We start from the raw sequence: 23,276 nt of genomic DNA, 5'->3' as shown, positions 1-23,276 counted from the left end.
GATTTTATATGCTACTGCACCTCAGGCACACAGTATGTAACTTCTGTCAAGCCTTCAAGACACTAGAAGTGTCATTCTGGAAATGCTGATAAATATAAAAGATACGACTCAGAGATAGCCATGTTACCTCTTCTTCTAAGGTTTCCAGGCCTGTAAACGAGGGGGGACAGGAACAACCAGACAATCAATTTATGGAACACTGAAAAGGTCAAGATATTGTAATATGCTGTATTGCACTGAATCTATGGGATATTAAAATTCAGATGGTTCATTCCTAGAAAATATTTGCAGTTGCACAAATAGAGAAGCACAGATTTCCACCATGGTGGCAATTACACAAACAAATGGATCTACTCCAATTACAGTTCGAGACAAACATCCTTGTGTGAGCTTCTTTGGAGCTTTTATATTTGGAGTACTGAGTTGTTCCACTCAAGCAGAGGAACTTAACCTGATACCAGGGATGGAAGGCTTCTTCCCTTCTTCTTTCTCATAAACAAAATGATGAGAAAACATTAACAGTCAGATCAACCTCTGCTAACCTTTTAACTTCAGCTGTTGATATGATTAAGTCAGGAGCCTCTGTTAGACTATTTTTACCTCTTATTTTCTTTCTCTCCTTTCTGATCCTTAATTTGCACTTGACATTTCAATTGATTTGTTGGGCTAAGGAATTTTGCCACTATTAGCTTTACTTTGACAAACCTCTCTTATTTTAACATAGAGGGTCCCAGAAATTTAGCTAGGAGCCATTTTGACATAAGGGAAAGATCAGGTTTCTGGTCTATGTGACCCTGTACATTTTACAGGCTTTTGAGGAAAAACTCCTTTTCTACAGGATGCAATTTCTAAACCTCTGGACATTGCTAGTCTAATCGATCCTAAGTGGTGCCAAACATTTTTTAAATCCTTATCAAAATCTGGACCTGCAGCTCAACTGAGGCTGCAGCAGGAACACATGGAGCAGAAAGGGTATTATATGTATCTCGCAGAAAATCGTCTTCTCAGTACATCCCTCCTCTCAGTGCTTGCTTATATTAAGCACTGAAAGTCACAGTTCTCTATACACAGCAGAACCTGACTATTTAGAAAGGAAATAATTTAGCCAGCTAACCCAGACAGAGAATTGAGGCATTACTTCAGGAGAAATGAGGAAGGTGATGTCTGTCATTAGTCTTCAGTTACAAGAAGAAATAAATCCTGTCCCAAATTAAAGCAAGAGTTGCAGACCTCTTGCATTGCGACTACAAACAAAGTTGAAAGAGTATTCTGGCAAGAGCTTCTGAATTTAAATACAGAAATGACACAGGTCACGTGAGAACCAAAGAATGGAAACATTAATAAAGGAAGCAAAACCCTGTCCCTGTCACTCCAAGATGTCTTCTGATATCCATGGCAGAATGGTGAATTTGACAGAAACATTTATGTCTGCCAGGCAGATATCCAGTTATAGGAAAAATTTCTGTTTGTCTATGAAAACGCAGTTTTCAGTAAAAAAGATGAAAACTAATTTTGAATGTATATAAACAATACAAAATCATTCTTCAGGATATCTTTATGTATCAGGAGGCACATCTTTTATAACACTTTTATTCCTATATTTGTGAATAACTGTTTTGCAGAGCTATTTTAACTCAAATAATTAAGCTTTCCTTCTGTTTTATGTTTAAAAGTTTGGGCGTTGGGGTTTTTTGGCATTTGGAAGCAAGTCAACTGGAGAGCATTTTCTGTGCCATCTGAGGTCAAAAGTAACAGCATGGAGTCAGAGAAGGCCATTCAGCAGGCAATTTGTATGCTCAGTTGGGTATCCCTTCTGTAGAATGCAGCTGGTATAAAGTATACAGGGTCTGGGGCTACAGAAACAGCAGAAATTAAGAAAGTGAATTTTCTAGGAAAGCTTGAAGTATAGAAAACTTTGAGCATGCTGTTAAAGAAGTTGTGAGTTTGGTTCAGGGGACTGCAGAGTTGATCCCTTCTTCAGTCATATTTCAATTGTTAATACAAGAGGAAATAGATCTTTTGATCACTTTTTCCTGTTAACAATCTGTTTTTAAACACTTCTTATAGATTGTTTTGCACTCATAGTATGATAAAAAACACAATTCTTGAAAAATTCAGCTACATGTGAAAATTAGATTTGGAAAAAATGGTGCTTCTTTACAAGTGTTGAAGTAGTTCTCTCTTCTTTGAGTAACTCCAGCTTTAGAGCAGGTATTTGAAAGTTACTAGTGAATCATACCTATGTCCTTCACCATTCTAAACAGACATCTGCACTTTGAGCCACTTTGGAAGCCTCAGCTGTTATGTGCAGTGCCTTCTCCATAAATAGCCAAAAGTTAGGGTGCTGGAGACTCCATCTTCACTGAGAAAATCCATTCTAAAACTTGCTGAAACTATTACTATCTAATCCCCAGCTTCTAAAGGTGTTTCTTTTTATCCCCATTCATTCTTTGTACCCAGCCTGAGCTCTGGGGGTGCCAGGGGTTCTGGAGGTCCCATTTGTATTCCTAAAGCTGCCATAACCCCCTGGAGGAACTCTCCTGCAAAATTAGTTCTGCTCTCTGAGTCTATGGCTTCCACAGTCCCTTTTATTGGAATGATGTCTTTTAGAAATGCCTTAGTAAGTGATCCAGTGGTTGCTGAGCAGTCAGAATTGCTTTTGCCCCCCTGTTAGGTGAGATGGTGTCACCAGAAGATATTGAAGCCTTCCTGCTCAGGGCATTTCAGTGCCAGGCTCTTACAAGCACACACAGCTGTGCCGGTTGAGCTGACCATGGGGGTAACCTGCGCTTTGTCTGATTCCCTTTCCTCAATAACAGCGTGTCTTGGAACTCTTTTCCCTTCTGCTGCCCTTGAAGAGCCATCCAGAAACACATTTTCTGCCTCAGGCCAGGCAATGTCTCCTGAATCTCCCCCAGGCTGGGTCTGGAGCTGTGTCACTTGAATGCAGTGCTGGGTTTCTTCCCAGCCCCTCTGTGGGATGTTCAAACAGGAGGCTGGGTTAAACCCTTCCCCTGTCCTCAGTTCTGAATCCTCCTGTGCCACTGAACAAGTTTCACACTGTAATAACCGAGCACTGCTCATCCATTGCGAGGCTCTTTTGCTTATCAAAGCTTGAACTTGATGGCAGACTGGAACAGTTGGAGATCCTGTTGTCATCAGGTTTTGGTCCTGGGTCCCCGCTGAAGCTGTGGCTGCACAATTCTGCAGGCAATGAGGCCACTCTGGCCACTGGGTGAAACATTTTGGCCCAAGAATTCCTTTGGCATGGCCCTGTTTAACATTCACCTACAATTCCAATTTCTTTTCTGAGTCTGGAAGAGCCAGAGCTGAGGCATCAATATTTTTGGTTGTTCATTTTCTCAAGTTTTGCTCTCTTTCTCCTGTCTATACCACAGCATGGAGGCTGTCTGAGGTTAAAAAGTCCTACAGTGTTCTGGCTGGAACAGAGAATCCTCAATCCAGGCTGTGTAATTCCCTATTTATCCTCAAAATTGTCTCAGCTCCTTTTTGGTACTGGGAAATGTTACTTCTGAGATTGCCCAGTGCCTCTCTGGGTCAATTCACCAGGAATCTTCAGTCCCAGTATTTCCCAAATATTTAACCTTTTTCTCCACCATTTACCATTTGTTTTTTTTTTTTCCCCAACACTCAAAAGATATTTTTAGCTAGGAAATTCAGCCATTTCACTGGGGCTTTGTCTAGCACTTGTTCTTGTCCTCCTCATTGGAGCCATCTGATTCCCTGACTGGCAGGATAGGAGTGCTGTAGGGAGACATCCCTGGCTCTCAAAGCACTGCCTTTAGCAGGCTCCATACCAGGCTGTGAGCCCTTCCTTCCCTCCCCTGGAATAGGGTGTTGCTTTTAGACACCACTTGTCCTGGTTGCTTCCAAGTAATTTGGAGAGGCTCCACATCAAATTTTCCCCCTGGGGCTGCCCACACCTCTGGGTTCCCTTCAGCACAGGCCTTGCCAGACATTTGACACAAAGGTACAGCAGCAATAGCCTCTGTATCACCTTTTACAATATTACAATGCCACCATCAAATTCATTCCTAGTCAATTACAATCAGAGTAGGAAGAAAAAGAAATTAGTTTATTTCAAACCTACCCCCCACAGCTCCTAACAGTGATTGAACAAGTGATACCAGATCAACTTTCCCATTTATTCCCTTAACAATGAAAACATTCCTTTACAATTTTCCCCCCTTAGGTGTAAGATTCCGAGTGGATGGAGAGGCCCCTGTGTCCATCAGGAGAGGTCTCCTCTGGATGCAGACCCAGCCTGAATGTTCTCCAGGGCTCCAGTGTGGTGGGTCCCCGGTGGGATGGGAGCTCAGAGAGCCCTGCCAATCCATGTCCATGCAGGGGTGGACTTGCTCCTGCTGAGGGTGCTGCTGTCTGTGCTTGCAGTGTCCTTGTGGGCTGCAGCTGGAGCCCTGACTCCTTCCCAGGGGCTGTTTGGGTGGGCTCTGCCCTGGCCAGGAGGGCAATGCCTCTGCCAGGTGCTTGTGGCCGACCCCGTCATGCCCTGGGTGCTGGGGCCCCCTTGGGCCCTGGGGTTGATCCCTCAGGGCTGTGGGAACTCTGCCATGGCCTTTGCCTTCAGCTTGGCCTTTTGCTCATCCCTTCTTGCCTTCAGCTGCTGTGCCTTTGTGCCCAAGTGCTGCAGGGCTTCTTGTGCCACTGCTGCAGCCCCGGTCACTGCCCGTGGGTGCTCATCCTCTGAGAGCTGCTGAGCTTTCTGCAAAACCTTTCCTTTCTGCAGGGACCCAAAGCAAATCCTGAACAGCAAATCCTGATCCTTCATGTGCACTCTGCATTTCCCAGCTGTTCCTTTGTGTTCCCCGTTGTGCTCAGGGTCCCTGCCCAGCCCGTGTGGCAGAGCCGGTGCCTGTCCTGCCGCAGTGTCCAAAGGCGGCCCCCCCGGCGGGCAGGGCCGGCAGCTCCCCGGGGCCGGGCAGCGGCCGGGGCGTCCCGCAGCCTCCTGGGGGCCGGGGGCCACTGCCGGCCCTGCCCGGGGCTGGTGGGGTCAGGCAGCGCCCGGCGCTGAGCCCCGGCTGCCCCACAGCCCCGGCCCGGCCCCGCAGCTCCCCACAGGCCCCAGCCCGTGCTCCCGGTGCCGCACCTCTGCGCCCGGTGCTGCCGCTGCCAGCGCAGAGAAACCCCTGGCATCCTGACCTCCTGCTTTTCCTCTCCTGGAAACTGGGAATTCAAAATATTAGCTGGCAAATTGTGAGGTTAAGACTCTGTGGAAAAACATCCCTATCCAGAGTATTTTTCTCTTCCTCCTCTTTGCTATCATCCTTTTTCTTACCACATCGATTCCTCCTGCTGCTTCTTGCCTGAACCATATTGCTGCACACTCCCCTTCACCTGATTCCTTCCCAGCACACCAACTCCATCCATCCCCTGTTGTCCAAATCCCTTCTCCACTTCTTCTGCATTCTCCCAAGGGACCCTTCAGAGACATTTTGGGATCATCATCCCTTTGGCCAGGACCCCTCCCTGGCTTTCCCTTTTCTCCCCTCCATGGTTGCCCTGCCATGTTCACTCCCCGAGGATCCCAGGGCACTCACTGATGAGATTTTCAGTGCTCTCTCCCTGCTGACTCTTCCCAGACCCCCTGATGTGTCACTCGTCTGTCTCCTGGTCACTCCCGGGTCCCCAATCAATCCCCGGTGCTGCCGCCAGCCAAGGGAGCCGATCACCCAAAGTGGGTGAGGCACCTTCAGCTGCACTCCCTGCCCGCCGCCCCGGACAGTGGAAGGAATTCCGGATGGGCCCCAAGGTGTGTGGAAAAATTGACATCACCAGAGGATTCAGTCCACAAAGCAGACAGAGAATCCTGTAAAATAATTTAATTCCTAAAAATGGGAAAGAGTAGGGGACAGTCCTCATGGGATCTCTCCAATTGTTGGAGCACACAGCCTCCTTTTCATCCTATTTCTCCTGGCCACATCTCCCTCTGCTTTCCCCATTGGCTGAAGTACTTGAGAGGTACAGACTTCCCAATCCACTTATTACATACCCACCTTGATATACTCCATGCTTTCATATAGCAAACGATATTCATGGCTCTGTTAAGTCTTGTTCTTCTGGAAGCTCATGAATAGAGCAGGACCTTGGCTGAGCAGCAGTCTCTATCATCAATTAGTAACATTTTCTGAAACCGATGTCTTCTCCTGTCACTTCCTAACATAAAATTCCCTGGCCCTATCTCCGAGCAGACTCACAGCATCTGTTTGTAAAGACACTTTCCTGTGGTTCCTTCCATGGGGTCCCCCGTTTGTGGGACATCCCCCCTGGAGCAGGGTGTCCCCTCTGTGCTGCAGCCCCAGGGCTCGGGCCGAGCTCAGCCAATCAGAGCCCGCGGCGCTGATGACTCACCAGTTGCCAGGCAGACTCGCAGCTCCCCGCGTTCCCCACCTGGACCCACCTGCGCCCCCCCTCGGCCCCATGGCCCCGCGAGGGGAATTTGGGGAGGTGGGAGTGGGGCAGCGCCAAGGCCGGGCCCCCCCGCGCTGTCCTGGCGGGAGCGGCTGCAGTGGGGACCGAGTGCGGGCGGGAGCGGCCGAGAGCCCAGAGCTGCCCCAGCCCGACCTGCCCCAGCTCCATCCCTGCCCCTGCGCTGGGATGCTGTGGGGCTGGGGGGAAGAGGGAGCCGGCAGTGGGTGCTGGGCCTGGGGGCAGGAGGAGAAGGGAAGGAGAAGCAAGCTTGAGGAATGAGATGGTGAAACGATGGACGTGGCAGGAGAAGGAGGAATAGCAGGAGGAAGAGGAGTGTGAGGAAGAGTAGGGACACAAGAGGAGGAGCAGAAAGAGGAAGCAGCAGAAGGTTCCGCCCCTCCCTGTGTCTGCAGCCTCCCCCCAGCCCCAGGAGTGCTGCTCCCCCCACATGCAGCAGGTGATTGTGGAGGGGGATCCATGATTTTCACAGGGTGAATCTTGGTGTTTCTGAGCTTTCTTGGGCTAAATGTTGGTGCTTTGGTTTTATGTGGCAGCTGAATCTTTATGTTTTGGAGGAGGTTTTTGCTGAGCTGTGATGTTTGGGGAGGTTTTGTTTTGTGTCTTAAAGTTTGTGGGATTCTTGGGCTGAATCTTGGTGTTTTGGAGGTTCTTACAGACACAAGATTCCCAATGACTTCCTGAGATGAACTTGGGCAAGGAGGAACCTCCAGTCCAAGGTGCTCTCCTCTTGTTTTTCCCTCAAACCAGGATTTTTCATTGCCAGGGCGTGGCTGGATGGAGGAGGAGGAAAAGCCCCGGAGATGCTGCAGGACGAGGAGCTGCAAACCCAGCCCAGGGAGCTGCGGGGAGGAAAGAGCCCCCCTGAGCCAGGAAGGCGGGCGGAGATCCAGGCGGAGCTCGGAGCTGGTGGAGAAGCCTCATGGCAGGGAGAAGCCCCACAAGTGCTTGGAATGTGGGAAAGGTTTCAGCCGGAGCTGCACCCTGATCCGGCACGAGAGGATCCACACTGGGGAGAGGCCCTACGAGTGTGGGGAGTGTGGGAAGAGTGTCAGAGACAGCTCGGACCTGCTCCGGCACATGGTGATCCACACTGGGGAACGGCCCTTTGAGTGCTTGGAATGTGGGAAGAGCTTTGGGTGGAGCTCAGACCTGAGAAAACACCAGCGCATCCACACTGGGGAAAGGCCCTACGAGTGTTCCCAGTGTGGGAAGAGGTTTCGGACCAGCTCCGATGTCCTCAGACATGAGCGGAGTCACACAGAGGAGAGGCCCTACCGCTGCCCCGACTGCGGGAAGGGCTTCAAGCAAAACTCCAGCCTCACCGTGCACCGGCGCATCCACACTGGGGAGAGGCCCTACAAGTGTGGGAAGTGTGGGAAGGGCTTTTCACAGATCTCAAACTTGACCCAACACCAAAGGAGGCGCCACTAAGGGAAGCCCTGTGAGTGCCATGAGTGAGGGAAGAGAGTGAGGGAAGAGCTTGGTGTGCTGCTGCAGCTCCATCCCCCATGGGAGGATCCGGGCTGGATGATCCCCAGTGACCCCCGTGGGGCAGAGCCCTGGTGCCCCCGTATGGGGATAAAACAGAGAGTAAAGCAATGGAGCTGATAAGGGGGCCTGATACCTGAGGCCTGACTGAGCAGAAACTGTGGGAGACACAGACACAGTTTAAGTCTCCCTGGGCAAGAAGTGGCCAAGCAACATGGTGTGAGACTTTGTGATAAAATAAATGTTCCCAGGTTACTGGATGTCACCAAGAATGTGTAACCAATGGGAAATTGTTACCAAAAACAGAGCCCTCTATAAGCCCCATACAAGTCAATCCCTGTATAAACACCTGGTACACTCAATAAAATTGGCTTTGCTCTAAACTCGTATGTCCCCGTCTCTCCATGGTGGATAACCCTGTTGTGGGTGATCCCCGTTGGGTGGGGGAAGGTGCTGGAGGGATTTCTTTCCCTTCTCCTGGTGCTGCCGTGGTTTGGTTGGTAATAAATTCCCTCCCTGTGCCCAGGCCGGGTCTGTTGTCCCCGTGCCGGTGCTCGGGGCGGGATCTCTCCCGTTCCTTCTCTGCACTGCCGGGCCTCTCCTCAGCCAATGAGAGAACGCGGTGGAGAAGAGTCAGCCAATCAGCGAGAGCGGGGCTGATGACTCACCAGTTGCCGGGCAGACCCGCAGCAGGCAGTGTTCCCCACCTGGACCCGCCCTCCCTGCCCAGGGCCGGCCCCGCCGTGGGGTCCCCCCAAGTCCCTCCCCAGTGCCCCCATGAACTGGGCTGGGTTTAACTGGGAAGCTTTACTGGGAACACTGGGAGCAGGCGGGCAGGGGCAGAGTGACAGCAGGGCTGGGGGGACACAGGACGCCCCCAAAATCAGCGTAGGGATGGAGCGGTGGTCCCGGCCAGGCCCGAGGTCACAGGGAGAGGCTGCGGCCGCCGGCGGCTCAGGAGCTCTGTGGGCAGAGAAAAGGGGGTGACACGGGGCTGGGGACCCCGGCGAGCACCCACACTCTGGGGGAGGGGGGACACGACCCCTGGGACCCCCCTTTCTTGCGCAGGTATAGTCGATCCCCAGTGCCAGGAAGACGAAGCCCAACTCGGAGTCCCCAGTTCTTGTCATCATCTTGCTGCTCCTTAATCACAGCTGAGATATGAGCCTGCATTGGGCCATTAATCATACTCTCATAATTCCTAAGTATGTTGGCAACAGAACCCACTGTCTCTCAGTGAGCGTCAGCATTGATTGTTGCAATGAAGGTGGTGTATTGAGATGGCCCAAGATTTGCCAGACTCCACAGCATTTGTCCCGTACACCTGACCTTGTCGGGGTCATTATTGTGTCGTCCATCCCTCCCAAAGAGTACCTCCAATACTGCCACTTCCCTCAGCTGTTGGATCCCTTCCTCGAGGGTCTTCCAGCGCATTCTATGATGGTGCTCTTGCATTCTCTCTCTGTGGACAAACCTCTCCCTGACACTCATTAAGAGCCGCTCCCAGAGAGAAAGGGACCCTGGTTCCCTTACAAAAACCTGATTTATACCCGAGTCCTGGGTCAAGGGTCCCAAGTTCCTTGCCTCACCACCGTCCAGCTGCACGCCTGTACCCATAAGATCCCAAACCCGGAGTAGCCAGGTAGCATAAGCCTCATGCCCTCGTCGCACAATGTCTTTATGCAGATTGCGAAGACTTTCGTACGTCAGGGACTCGGTGATGATAGCAATCTCTGGCTCCCCTGTGGGTTGTGAGGTTCCTCCATTCCTGTCCCTATCTGCAGGGTGCTCTGCTTTCACCTTAGACTTCCTTGTTTCTACCGGGGCAACTGCTGCTGACCGTGACTGCCTTTGTGGTTCAGCTGGAACCTGGACAGTTGTAACATCTGTGGGTTCCACAGCTGTGCTATTAGACTGTCCCTCCTCAAGGCAAAGGGCCGGTTTCTCACCAGCTGGGGAAATGCACTCCTTCAGCATCTCTCGTATCTCCTTAACCAGAACCCTCACCCAATCTGGGCGGTTCATTTCTGAGGTCGGCTGTGGGGCAGGGTCAGGCTCTGGAGCAGCAGCATCTCGAGTCTGTGGTGTAGCTGTGAGGGTAGTTATCCAGGTTAATCTTCCCTTATCTCTGAATGCTAAATATAACAGGACTATCAGCAACACCACCCATTGTATGGTATCATTAGCACTTAGAAAGGATCTTAACCCTTTGAGAACTGGTGGAGCAGACCCAAAAAGATGGTTAAAAGGTTGGGAGAAAGTTTGCCCAGGTGCTATTTCCTCGCAGTAGGTACCGTTATTAAAGTAACCCCAAAAACATACAGTTAATGTGTGATAGCTATGAATCCATGTACCTGCCTTCCAGAGGAAATTAAAGATCCATTAATTCCTTACCTAATTAACCCAGAAGCCAAACTTGATAACAGACACAGTAGCCTTAGTTATAGGACCCATTTTTAGATAAGGGTCTGCAAATGGGAAAAGTATAGCTACGATCACATACCACCCAAACCAAGATAAACTAGACCACATGGTGATGCTTAAGATGTTTCTACACACAACAAAAAACCAAATTACTTAAGAACTGTTAATCCTTTTTCCCTCTCAATGCCCTCGAGCCCCACATTGATGCGCCAAAATCTGTCTTGGTTTGACAAGACAGGAGTCTGTGAAGGAGGGCAAAAGCCTCCTGTGCAATGGAGAAGGTAAACCCCCCTCCCTCCGAATTACCAGGATTTTTAAATTAAAAGGCTCTCAGGCAAAGATATGGGAATGGGAGTAACAATTCTTTACTAGGAGAAAACTAGATAACAATTTAAAAAGGCAAATGCAATTGGTACAAACAAAAACTAGTGATAAAGTCCACGACCTGACACCCTGAGGAGTCGGGGTGCTGGTAGCAGTCCAGTTGGAATGACAGCTGCTCCTCTTGCAGTGGCTGATGAATTGCAGCTGCAGTGGTGATCTTTAGAAGGGTATAGTTTTCCTCTGAAGATCTGGTGGCAGTCAGGTCGGTCTTCCTCTGCGCCGGGGCCGCCTCTGAGCTCCGCCGCCGCCGCCTCACTGCGCTCCAGCCGCTTCTCCAGGAATCCCGCCGAAGTAGCTGCTTCTCTGGCAATCCCCCAAAGAGAGAGCTGCTCTGTCCCCAAAAAGGTACCACTTTATACCATAAAAGAGTGCTTGGCTTCCCCCTCTGGGTGGAACATCTCACAATGGGATGGTGTTACATTTACCAGCCCTGCAGTGAGTCAGTCAATGGTGTATAAACAAACCATTACCTCTACGAGGAAAACCATTGTCTTTGGGAGAGATAACAAACCTGCCCCAACCTTCAACAGCTGGCAAATAGAATACAAGCTTATCTTACAAACCAGGACACACAGCTCAAGTCTGCAGAGTGTACACCTTCAAGAGAAAACATGCCACCACCCAAAAATAAGCTTGTTCAATAACTTCTGAAATGAAATCAATCTGGGATGACCCCAAATGAGTTTTTGCAGCTTGCTCAAGAAGTAGCTCAGCCCTTCTCTGAACAGTTCTCTCTCCCACCTGCCTTTTACTACCCAACTGCTCCCTCTTTTCCCCCAGTGAGTTCCCAGCCTATTCCAGTCTCCATCACACTCTTGCCTTCCCTGGTGCCCCTCACCATGAGGAAGGCTGAGCCCCAGGCATAGGGACTCATCCTGTCACTGGCTGAGGAGCAGCAATGTCTCAGAGGTCTGGTGGGATTTTAGTGTCATTCAGAGCTGCTCTCCAGCCCCCAGCTCTCCTCACTGCTGAGTTCCCGCTCCCTTTTCCTCGTCCTTGCAGCAGGATGAGCTCTGTGAATCCCCTGGAGCCTCCCCACTCTTCCCAGCCCACGCACCCACCTCAGTTAGGCTGAAGCTGCAGCTTCTCTGTCCCCTCTGGCACACCAGTGCAGTCCCCTGTGCAGGGAGCCCCAGCCCCAGAGCACAGCATTCAGCAGTGCAGTCGGGGCTGGAGCAGCTGCCCTGCAGCCCTGCCTTGGCTCTTTGTGGCAGGGAATGCTCCCTGTTTGCAGCTGTCCCTGCAGGATGGCCCCAGGGCAGAGCCCAGCCGGGCTCCCACTGCAGCCCCTGAAGCTTGGGGCAGACAGTGGTCCCAGAGCTGAGGTTCACGGGGAGCTCCCGGAGCTGTGCCTCGCACTCTGTTGCCGTGTCACCGTGCAGGCTGGCTTGTACGGGGTGAATGTACCAGCCCTGCTTTGACTGACAGGGGCCGGGCCCATCACATCTCTCCCAAGGCTGCAGGCATTGCCCAGGCCAAAATCTGAAGGGGCACAGAGATCAGAGCAGTGAAATCATCCAGACTGGGTTTTCAAAGGCCCTTTAGAAGGAAGGGCTTGAGAATAAATGTGCTCTGTTTGCCTCACGAACATCGAGGTGAGTGGTCTCTTTGGCTCCAACCCACTTTCCTCCCCGAGCCAACGTTACCCACTCCCTCACACGTCCCCCCCGTGCCTTCCCACTGCCTTGTCCTGTCAGGGCTCCCGCAGCCCCTCATCCCTTCGTGGCCCCGTCCCCTCAGGGTCTCCCCAGCCCGGCCAACCTGCCCGGCAGCAGCGCCGCAGCCCCACAGGAGCTCCAGAGGAGCCCCACCAAGAGGCACCTGGGAGCCCTCAGCAATCCAGCCAGGAACACACGGGCAGGAGGACACGGATGGCGCTTCCTGCCTGGGACAGGGCTTGTGGCCATCTCCAGGCACCGCTCTCACAGAGATCCCCACAGCTCCAGCCCCTGCCCATCTGCTCTGTGGGCAGCACAGAGGCTTCAGCAGAACCACCAAAGGCCAAGGGGCTTCTGGCCATTTTCCCTGCAACCCTGCATGCCTGGGCAGCTTGCTGAGCCCAGGAACACTTTTCTCCCTCTTCCCCTTGGCCCTGCAGAGCCTGGGTAGCCAAAGAAAGATCCTGGGAGTCTGTCTATAGCAACACATCCTATATTTAAAGATAAAGAAAAACAAAAAGAAAGAAAAGAACAATCTTAAAGAAACTAAACATTCCTGCTGGCTCAGGTGGCCCCAGCAGACAGAGCCTTTGGGATCAGCTCTCTGCAGAGCTCCAGCAGCGCAGCCAGCCGAGCCCCGACAGACGAGGCCGTCTCCTCCATGCCCTGCAGAGCCGATCATGCAGGTTGTCAAAGATGGAATATGGAGCTCTCTCTGCTTCCTGGAGGATGCACAATGTTTGTACTGCCAGGCTTGTGACGGCGACGCTGGTGTCATTTTCCATGCCTTCAAGGGCTGAAAGAGAGAGGAACAGAGCCATGGTCAGTTCCCACATCTGAGGGGACCCGAGGGGACTCTGTGCCAGGGCCATCCCAGCCGGCTCTGGCCATGGCCAGAGGGACCAGGGACCAGCTGGATCAGCCCGAAGCTGCTGGCCACGAATCCCCCAGGTGCCCTGAAAGCTCTGTGTGCTCTGCCCACGCCGGCCCTGGTCCGCACAGGGAGCAGAGCCCTCCGCAGCCGGGGCAGGGCTCGCAGCTCCCCCGGCAGCCCCCGCTGGCAGCCCGCTGCCCTCACTCACCCTCAGAGAGGAGCTGGAGCTCTTCCTTCCTCCCCCTCAGGTGCCGCCCGGCCGTCCCTGGGAACACAGAGCCTGTCAGGCCCAGGGCACAGCTCCCTGCCAGCGGCGCCGCCAGCCCTGTGCCCACACGCCCTCCTGGCCCGGCTCGTGGCTCACCCATGAACCTGACGGCCGCCTCTCGCAGGGGCTCCTGTGGGCTCTGCAGGTAGGGCAGGGCCCGGCGCAGGTGCTCGGCCACGCTGCTGCTGTCCTCTGCCAGCTGGAGAGAGCGACAGGAGGGAAGGGTTGGCCCCGCAGCCCCCCGGGCTGGGGCTCCATGGGCACCCGGCTGGGGCCGCAGGAGCCTGGAGCAGAGCCCGCGCGGCCTCGGGCTGCAGCAGCGGGCAGGGGCACAGCTGCCAGCCCGCACACCGAGCACCACGCTCAGGGGCTGCTCCAGGCTGGGGCTGCGGCTTCCCGGCCCTCCTTACCAGGCACTCGGGGAACTGCCACAGCTTCTGGTTCTGCACCAGCTCTCCAAGATCCCTCCTCTTGAGGAACTCGGCCGCACAGAGCAGCGTTTCCTGAGAAGCCTGGAGAGCACCAGAGACGCGGAGATGGCCCCACAGCCCAGGGCGCAAAAGAACAACGCTGGGCTGCCAGGGAGCCTCTGCTCTGCCACGGCACACCTTCCCACTTTGACCTTTTTGTTTTTATAGTCCCTTTTTATTTCCAGGTGACGTATTTTCTCTCGATGCACTCTGTGCCGGTGCAATTGGTTGCTGGGGGTCTTTTTTTCTGCCCTTGGTGGTCATAGGAATGAAGGCTCCTCATCTTCCTTGCAGATTGTCCTTGGCCTAAAAGTCAACTTGTATATAATTAGTTACACAGTCTTCTATGCTAGTTGCATTCCCTACTCAGTTCAAATTATCTCCTTTAACATTCATTTTGATGAACACCGACCATTTTATTTATTAAAACCCACTCTCTCCCAGTGCCCCCCAGCGTGTCCATCTCTCTGCTGCCCTCGAGCTCCCAGCCCGGCCCCGGCCGCCTGCTCCCATCCAGCTGAGGTGGTTCCAGGGCCAGCAGGAGCTCTCTGTGGTGGCCACCAACGTGGTCCCCAACGGGGACTGGACCCACCAGCTCCTGGTGCTGCTGGAAACCCCAACCCAGGCTGGGCTCACCTCAGCCTGGAACTCCCTGTGACCCAGAACTGGGGTACAGGGGAGGAACTGGGGGTGCTGGGAGAGCCACTGGGATGTGCTGGGAGCACCTGGGAGGGAGTTGGAGAGAGCCTGATTTTAACTGGGAGAGGAGGTTGTAGGTTTGGAAGGGCTAAGAAGAGGTTTGAAGGATACTGGGGAGGGTAGGATGGGGTTCTGGAAGTCCTGGTAGGCACTGGGAAGAGACTGGGAGAGGATTTGGGGGTCCTGGGGCAGTGGGGGTGACTGGAAGGAGGCTGTGGGATCCTGAGAGGGACAGGAGGGGCTTTGGTGGGTCCTGGGGAGGTCAGGAAGGGATCAAGAGGGAGGTTTCAGGGGATCCTAAGTGGGCTGGGAGTGACCTGGAGGGTGCTTGGAGGGGTCTGGGTGTCTGTGAGAGTTTTTGGGAGATCCTGACCCCTGTGGAAACTCCAGAGATGCTGCTGGATGCTGCCACAGCAAGATGCTGACAGGAACTGGAGACTCCTGAGTTGGGTTTTGTCTTCCTGGCACTGGGGATCGGGTTCTACCTGCACAAGAGAGTCTGGGGAGTCCCGTGAGTCGTGTCCCCTCTCCTCTGGAGTTTGTGTGTTCCCCAGGGCCCCCAGCCCAGTGTCACCCCCTTTTCTCTGCCCACTGAGCTCCTGAGCCGACCAGCCCCTCCCAGTGGCCTCGGGCCCGGCCAGCACCCCCCCACTCCATCCCCAGGCTGATTTTGGGGGGGTCGAGTGTCCCCCAGCCCTGCTGTCCCTCTGCCCCTGCCCCCTGCTCCCAGTGTTCCCAGTAAAGCTTCCCAGTTAAACCCAGCCCAGTTCATGGGGGCACTGGGGAGGGACTTGGGGGGACCCCACGGCGGGGCCGGCCCTGGGCAGGGAGGGCGGGTCCAGGTGGGGAACACTGCCTGCTGCGGGTCTGCCCGGCAACTGGTGAGTCATCAGCCCCGCTCTCGCTGATTGGCTGACTCTTCTCCACCGCGTTCTCTCATTGGCTGAGGAGAGGCCCGGCAGTGCAGAGAAGGAACGGGAGAGATCCCGCCCCGAGCACCGGCACGGGGACAACAGACCCGGCCTGGGCACAGGGAGGGAATTTATTACCAACCAAACCACGGCAGCACCAGGAGAAGGGAAAGAAATCCCTCCAGCACCTTCCCCCACCCAACGGGGATCACCCACAACAGGGTTATCCACCATGGAGAGACGGGGACATACGAGTTTAGAGCAAAGCCAATTTTATTGAGTGTACCAGGTGTTTATACAGGGATTGACTTGTATGGGGCTTATAGAGGGCTCTGTTTTTGGTAAGAATTTCCCATTGGGTACACATTCTTCATGACATCACATCACCTGGTAACACTGAGCTCTTTCCTCACTCTCTTCCCTCACTCCAAGCTCTTTCCTCACTCAGGGCACTCACAGGGCTTCCCTTAGTGGTGCCTCCGTTGGTGTGTGGTCAAGTTTGAGCTCATGGAGAAGCTCTTCCCACACTTCCCACACTCGTAGGGCCTCTCCCCGGTGTGGATGCGCTGGTGCATGGTGAGGTGGCAGTTTCGTTTGAAGCCCTTCCCACATTCAGGGCAGCGGAACGGCCTCTCCTCTGTGTGAATCCGCTCATGTCTGAGGACACTGGAGCTGGTCTGAAACCTCTTCCCACACTGGGGACACTCGTAGGGCCGTTCCCCAGTGTGGATGCGCTGGTGTGTTCTCAGGGCAGAGCTCCACCCAAAGCTCTTCCCACATTCCAAACAGTCATAGGGCCGTTCCCCAGTGTGGATCACCTGGTGCTCGATCAGGCCAGACATGTGTATGAAACTCTTCTGACACTTCCCACACTCGTAGGGCCTCTCTCCAGTGTGGATGCGCCGGTGCATAGTGAGGTTGGAGTTTTGCTTGAAGCCCTTCCCACAGTCGGGGCAGCGGTAGGGCCTCTCCTCTGTGTGAATCCTCTCATGTATGAGGAGATTGGCAGCGGTCCGAAACCTCTTCCCACACTCCCCACACTCGTAGGGCCTCTCCCCAGTGTGGATCCTCTGATGACAGACCAGTCTGGAGCTCCGGCTGAAATCCTTCCCACATTCCAAGCACTTGTGGGGCTTCTCCCTGCCATGAGGTTACTCCACCAGCTCCGAGCTCCGCCTGGATCTCCGCCCACCTTCCTGGCTCAGAGGGACTCTTTCCTCCCCGCAGCTCCCTGGGCTGGGTTTGCAGCTCCTCCTCCTGCAGCATCTCCGGGGCTTTTCCTCCTCCATCCAGCCACGCCCTGGTAATGTCAAATCCTGGTTTGGGGAAAAAACAGGAGGAGAGCATCTTGGACTGGAGGTTCCTCCTTGCCCAAGGAGGAAGTTATTGGGAATCTTGTGTCTATAAGAAACCCCAGGGAAAGCAAGGTTTCTTAAGACACAAAACACCAAGATTCAGCCCAAAAATCCTGCAAACTTCAAGACACAGAACAAAAACTCCCTAAACATAACAGCTCAGGAAAAACCTCCTCCAAAACATAAAGATTCAGCTGCCACATAAAACCAAAGCACCAACATTTAGCCCAAGAAAGCTCAGAAACACCAAGATTCACCCCCTGAAAATCGTGGACCCCCCTCCATAGTCACCTGCTGCATGTGGGGGGAGCAGCGCTCCTGGGGCTGGGGGGGAGGCTGCAGACACAGGGAGGGGTGGAACCTTCTGCTGCTTCCTCTTTCTGCTCCTCCTCCTCCTCCTGTGTCTCTACTCTTCCTCACACTCCTTTTCCTCCTGCTATTTTTCCTTCTCCTGCACAATCCCACCTTCTCCTGCCACCTGCATCGTCTGACCATTTCGTTCCTCAAGCCTGCTTCTCCTTCCCTTCTCCTCCTGCCCCCAGGCCCAGCACCCACTGCCGGCTCCCTCTTCCCCCCAGCCCCACAGCATCCCAGCGCAGGGGCAGGGATGGAGCTGGGGCAGGTCGGGCTGGGGCAGCGCTGGGCTCTCGGCCGCTCCCGCCCGCACTCGGTCCCCACTGCAGCGGGGGGGCCCGGCCTTGGCGCTGCCCCACTCCCACCTCCCCAAATTCCCCTCGCGGGGCCATGGGGCCGAGGGGGGGCGCAGGTGGGTCCAGGTGGGGAACGCGGGGAGCTGCGAGTCTGCCTGGCAACTGGTGAGTCATCAGCGCCGCGGGCTCTGATTGGCTGAGCTCGGCCCGAGCCCTGGGGCTGCAGCACAGAGGGGACACCCTGCTCCAGGGGGGATGTCCCACAAACGGGGGACCCCATGGAAGGAACCACAGGAAAGTGTCTTTACAAACAGATGCTCTGAAGCTGCTCGGATATGGCACCAGGGACATCTACGTAAGGAAGTGACAGGAGAAGCAATCAGTTTCAGAAAAAGTTATTAATTGATGACACAAATTGCTGCTCAGCCAAGGTCCTGCTCAATTCATGAATTTACAGAAGAACAACAAAGCCTTAACAGATCCATGAATATCGTTTGCTATATAAAAGTGGGGCGCACATGAAGCTGGGTATGTAGTAGGTGGATTGGGAAGTCTGTAGCGCTCAAGTACTTCAGCCAATGGGGAAAGCAGAGGGAGATGTGGCCAGGAAAATTAGGTTGAAAAGGAAGCTGTGTCCTCCAACAATTGGAGAGATCCCATGGGGAATGTCCCATGGCCTCTCCCATTTTTAGGAATAAAATTCCATTTACAGGACTCCTCTGTCTGCTCTGTGGACAGAATCCTCTGGTGATGTCAATTTTTCCACACACCCTGGGGCTCATCCCAAATTCCTTCCACCCTCCGGGGCAGATGGCAGGGAGTGCAGCTGAAGGTGCCTCACCCACTTTGGGTGATCGGCTCCCTTGGCTGGTGGCGGCACCGGGGATTGATTGGGGACCCGGGAGTGACCAGGAGACAGATGAGTGACACATCAGGGGGTCTGTGAAGAGTCAGCAGGGAGAGAGCACTGAAAATCTCATCAGTGAGTGCCCTGGGATCCTCGGGGAGTGAACATGGCAGGGCACCCATGGAGGGGAGAAAAGGGAAAGACAGGGAGGGTCCTGGCCAAAGGGATGATGATCCCAAAATGTCTCTGAAGGGTCCCTTGGGAGAATGCTGAGGTAGTTTGCACATTCCCCCAGAGGTAATTAAGGACATGGACACCCAGGGAGGAAATAAGGGAAATTGAGAAGGCATTTGGAAAACAAGGGAATGGAGGGTGTTGGTGTGCTGGGAAGGGATCAGGTGAAGGGGAGTGTGCAGCAATATCATTACAGCAAGAGGCAGCAGGAGGAATCTATGTGGTAATAAAAAGGATGACGGAAAAGAGGAGAAGGAGAAAAATACTCAGGATTGGGATGATTTTCAGCAGGGTCTTATTCTCGAAATTTGCCAGTTGATCCAGATCCTTTCCATCCCCGGTTTCCAGGAGAGGAAAAGCAGGAGGTCAGGATGCCAGGGGTTTCTCTGCGGTGGCAGCGGCAGCACCGGGCGCAGAGGTGCGGCACCGGGAGCACGGGCTGGGGCCTGTGGGGAGCTGCGGGGCCGGGCCGGGGCTGTGGGGCAGCCGGGGCTCAGCGCCGGGCGCTGCCTGACCCCACCAGCCCCGGGCAGGGCCGGCAGTGGCCCCCGGCCCCCAGGAGGCTGCGGGACGCCCCGGCCGCTGCCCGGCCCCGGGGAGCTGCCGGCCCTGCCCGCCGGGGGGGCCGCCTTTGGACACTGCGGCAGGACAGGCACCGGCTCTGCCACACGGGCTGGGCAGGGACCCTGAGCACAACGGGGAACACAAAGGAACAGCTGGGAAATGCAGAGTGCACATGAAGGATCAGGATTTGCTGTTCAGGATTTGCTTTGGGTCCCTGCAGAAAGGAAAGGTTTTGCAGAAAGCTCAGCAGCTCTCAGAGGATGAGCACCCACAGGCAGTGACCGGGGCTGCAGGAGTGGCACAAGAAGCCCTGCAGCACTTGGGCACAAGGGCACAGCAGCTGAAGGCAAGAAGGGATGAGCAAAAGGCCAAGCTGAAGGCAAAGGCCACGGCAGAGTTCCCTCAGCCCCTGAGGGATCAACCCCAGGGCCCAAGGGGGCCCCAGCACCCAGGGCATGACGGGGTCGGCCACAAGCACCTGGCAGAGGCATTGCCCTCCTGGCCAGGGCAGAGCCCACCCAAACAGCCCCTGGGAAGGAGTCAGGGCTCCAGCTGCAGCCCACAAGGACACTGCAAGCACAGACAGCAGCACCCTCAGCAGGAGCAAGTCCACCCCTGCATGGACATGGATTGGCAGGGCTCTCTGAGCTCCCATCCCACCGGGGACCCACCACACTGGAGCCCTGGAGAACATTCAGGCTGGGTCTGCATCCAGAGGAGGCCTCTCCTGATGGACACAGGGGCCTCTCCATCCACTCGGAATCTTACACCTAAGGGGGGAAAATTGTAAAGGAATGTTTAATTATTAAGGGAATAAATGGGAAAGCTGAGCTGGTGTCATTTGTTCAATCACTGTTAGGAGCTGAAGAGGATAGGTTTGAAATAAACTAATTTCTTTTTCTTCCTACTTTGATTGTTATTAACTAGGAAGGAATTTGATGGTGGTATTGTAATATTGTAAAAGGTGATACAGAGGCTATTGCTGCTGTACCTTTGTGTCAAATGTCTGGGAAGGCCAATGCTGAAAGGAACCAGAGGTGTGGGCAGCCCCATGGAAAGACGGAAAATTTGATGTGGAGCCTCTCCAAATTACTTGGAAGCAACCAGGACAAGTGGTGTCTAAAAGCAACACCCTGTTCCAGGGGAGGGAAGGAAGGGCTCACAGCCTGGTATGGAGCCTGCTAAAGGCAGTGCTTTGAGAGCCAGGGATGTCTCCCTACAGCACTCCTATCCTGCACTCAAGGAATCAGATGGCTCCAATGAGGAGGACAAGAACAAGTGCTAGACAAAGCCCCTCTGAAATGGCTGAATTTTCTGGCTAAAAGTCATATCTTGAGTATTTGAAAAAAAATTGCAAATGGTGGAGAAAAAGGTTAAATATATGGGACATAATTTGACTGAAGGATTGACCCAGAGAGAGTCTAGGCAATTTCAGATGTAAAGAAGTAAACTAAAATAAGGAAAAGACCAAAACGAGCTGCAACAATTCTGAGAATTAAAACACAAATACACAATGTGGATTGAGGATTCTAAGTTCCAGCCAGAACATTGTAGGACTTTTTAACCCCAGACAGCCTCCATGCTGTGGTATGGACAGGAGAAAGTGAGCAAAACTTGAGAAAATGAACAACCAAAACTATTGATGCCTGAGCTGGGGCTCTTGCAGACTCAGAAAAGAAATTCGAATTGTAGGTGAATGTTCAACGGGGCCATGCCAAAGGAATCCTTGGGCCAAAATGTTTCACCCAGTGGCCACAGTGGCCTCATTGGCTGCAAAATTGTGCAGCCACAGCTTCCATGGGAACCGAGGCCCAAAACCTGATGACAACAGGATCTCCAACTGTTCCAGTCTGCCATCAAGTTCAAGCTTTGATAACCAAAAGAGCCTCGCAATGGATGAGCAGTGCTCGGTTATTACAGTGTGAAACTTGTTCAGTGGCACAGGAGGATTCAGAACTGAGAACAGGGGAAGGGTTTAACCCAGCCTCCTGTTTGAACAGCCCACAGAGGGGCTGGGAAGAAACCCAGCACTGCATTCAAGTGACACAGCTCCAGACCCAGCCTGGGGGAGATTCAGGAGACATTGCCTGGCCTGAGGCAGAAAATGTCTTTGTGGATGGCTCTTCAAGGGCAGCAGAAGGGAAAAGAGTTCCAAGACACGCTGTTATTGAGGAAAGGGAATCAGACAAAGCGCAGGTTACCCCCATGGTCAGCTCAACCAGCACAGCTGTGTGTGCTTGTAAGAGCCTGGCACTGAAATGCCCTGAGCAGGAAGGCTTCAATATCTTCTGGTGACACCATCTCACCTAACAGGGGGGTAAAAGCAATTCTGACTGCTCAGCAACCACTGGATCACTTATTAAGATATTTCTAAAAGACATAATTCCAATAAAAGGGATTGTGGAAGCCATAGACTCAGAGAGCAGAACTAATTTTGGAGGAGAGATCCTCCAGGGGGTTATGGCAGCTTTAGGAATACAATGGGACCTCCAGAACCCCTGGCACCCCCACAGCTCAGGCTGGGTACAAAGAATAAATGGGGAAAGAAAGAAACACCTTTGGAAACTGGGATAGAGATCAAGATGCCATGGGGACGGCTTTTGCCATTGGCTTGGGTAAGAAGAGCCAGACCCAGGACAGATATTCGATTCTCTCCCTTCCAATTGATCTCGGAATTCCTTACCTGGTAATTCTGCACCTAGTGCAGGGTGGAGATAAGGGATGCACATTTAAAGCAGTCTGTGGCCAGAATCCTGTCTCTGGTGCAATCTCTCCCCCAGGAAGCTGGGCTGGCACAGAGCCTGCCTTGGCACTTTGCTGTTGCCAACATCCAAGCAGGACATGGGCTCTGCCTGAGGAGTGCAAAGCAGCACCACTGGTGGCCAAGTGGCGTGGCCCATGCCAAGGGGCCCCGAGGCCAGAAACAGCCGCCAGCACAGCTGAACACGGGGGGACCCCTCAGCCTGGGCTCCAGGTCTCTGCAGCCCCGGAGATTTGCACTTCCCGCCTGCAGCAGGAGGATGGGAGGCCCCCCTGAGCCTGCACTGAAGGCAGCGCAGCAGCAGCCAGGGCTCCACAGCGGGGCAAGGCCCTGGGCCTGCCCACACCTCCTCTGCTGAAATCCTCAGCCTGGCCACCCTCCCTGGGCAGCTCCAGCCCCCGGGGCCAGCCCTTGCTGCCACTGCTGCAGCTTCAGTGCTCGCTGGGCCAGCACTGCCACAGCTGCTGGGGAGACACCGGGACAATTCCACTCGGGCTCTCACTCACACTCACACACTGCCCTGCCTGCCAGTGCATCCATGGAAAATAGACCAGCTCATAGACTTGAACATTGTTAACCTTTGATTTCTCTACTCAGGCTTGCTTTGCCTTGGCCTTAGGGAAAGAAATGTTAAAGGTTTTGTTAAGGGATGTTACACCACTCAGTGGAGATGAGTTTAACATCTCAACACACTGGGAATGGCCCAAAAGAGACCCACAAAGATAACGACCAGCAGCAAAACATCAACCCCAGCAGCAAACAGCAACCAACACCTACCCCAGACACTGCCCCCGGCAGGGCTGCAGACACCTGGTCTGCAAAAGGCTGAGAAGGAAATCCAGCACTTCCCACCTCATTAACAGCACAAGCAAAGAAATCCCGGTCCAACAGGAAACCAAATAGTAAAAACTGCACAACTTGAAACTACAGAACATTAAACCAGTGGATTTAGAGTGGTTCAGACTATATCAAGTTTGGGAAAAATCAACTAAAACCCATGTGTCATTGAACAATTTTCTCTGCACACCCGAACTATGTGGGGATGGAATGATTTCTGTTGCACATCCTGGCCAGAATCAAGGAATGCCTTGACTCTAACACTAAACATATTGGTGGAGTTTTTCTTTTTCCTGCAGTTTCAGTGCAAAGTTTAGAGCCTTGGAGTATTTTTTGTATTACTCCTATTTCTATGTTGCCAGTTAGGTTTGGGTCAGGGAT

At 53.5% G+C, this 23,276-nt stretch overlaps 1 protein-coding gene across 1 annotated transcript in view; it reads right to left on the bottom strand.

The window, feature by feature from the left end:
- Window positions 1–23,276, bottom strand: part of LOC144246546 (uncharacterized) — a 972,872-nt gene that overhangs the window by 104,019 nt on the left and 845,577 nt on the right. Inside the window, exon 8 of the mRNA XM_077784457.1 lies at window positions 16,174–16,787. Within this exon, the coding sequence (XP_077640583.1) occupies window positions 16,174–16,787 (614 nt within the window). The remainder of the gene's footprint in view (window positions 1–16,173; window positions 16,788–23,276) is intronic.

Source organism: Lonchura striata, chromosome 6 (assembly GCF_046129695.1).
Source record: "Lonchura striata isolate bLonStr1 chromosome 6, bLonStr1.mat, whole genome shotgun sequence".
In the NCBI taxonomy this organism is placed as follows: Eukaryota; Metazoa; Chordata; class Aves; order Passeriformes; family Estrildidae; genus Lonchura; species Lonchura striata.
This window is presented reverse-complemented; position numbering and strand designations above follow the sequence as displayed.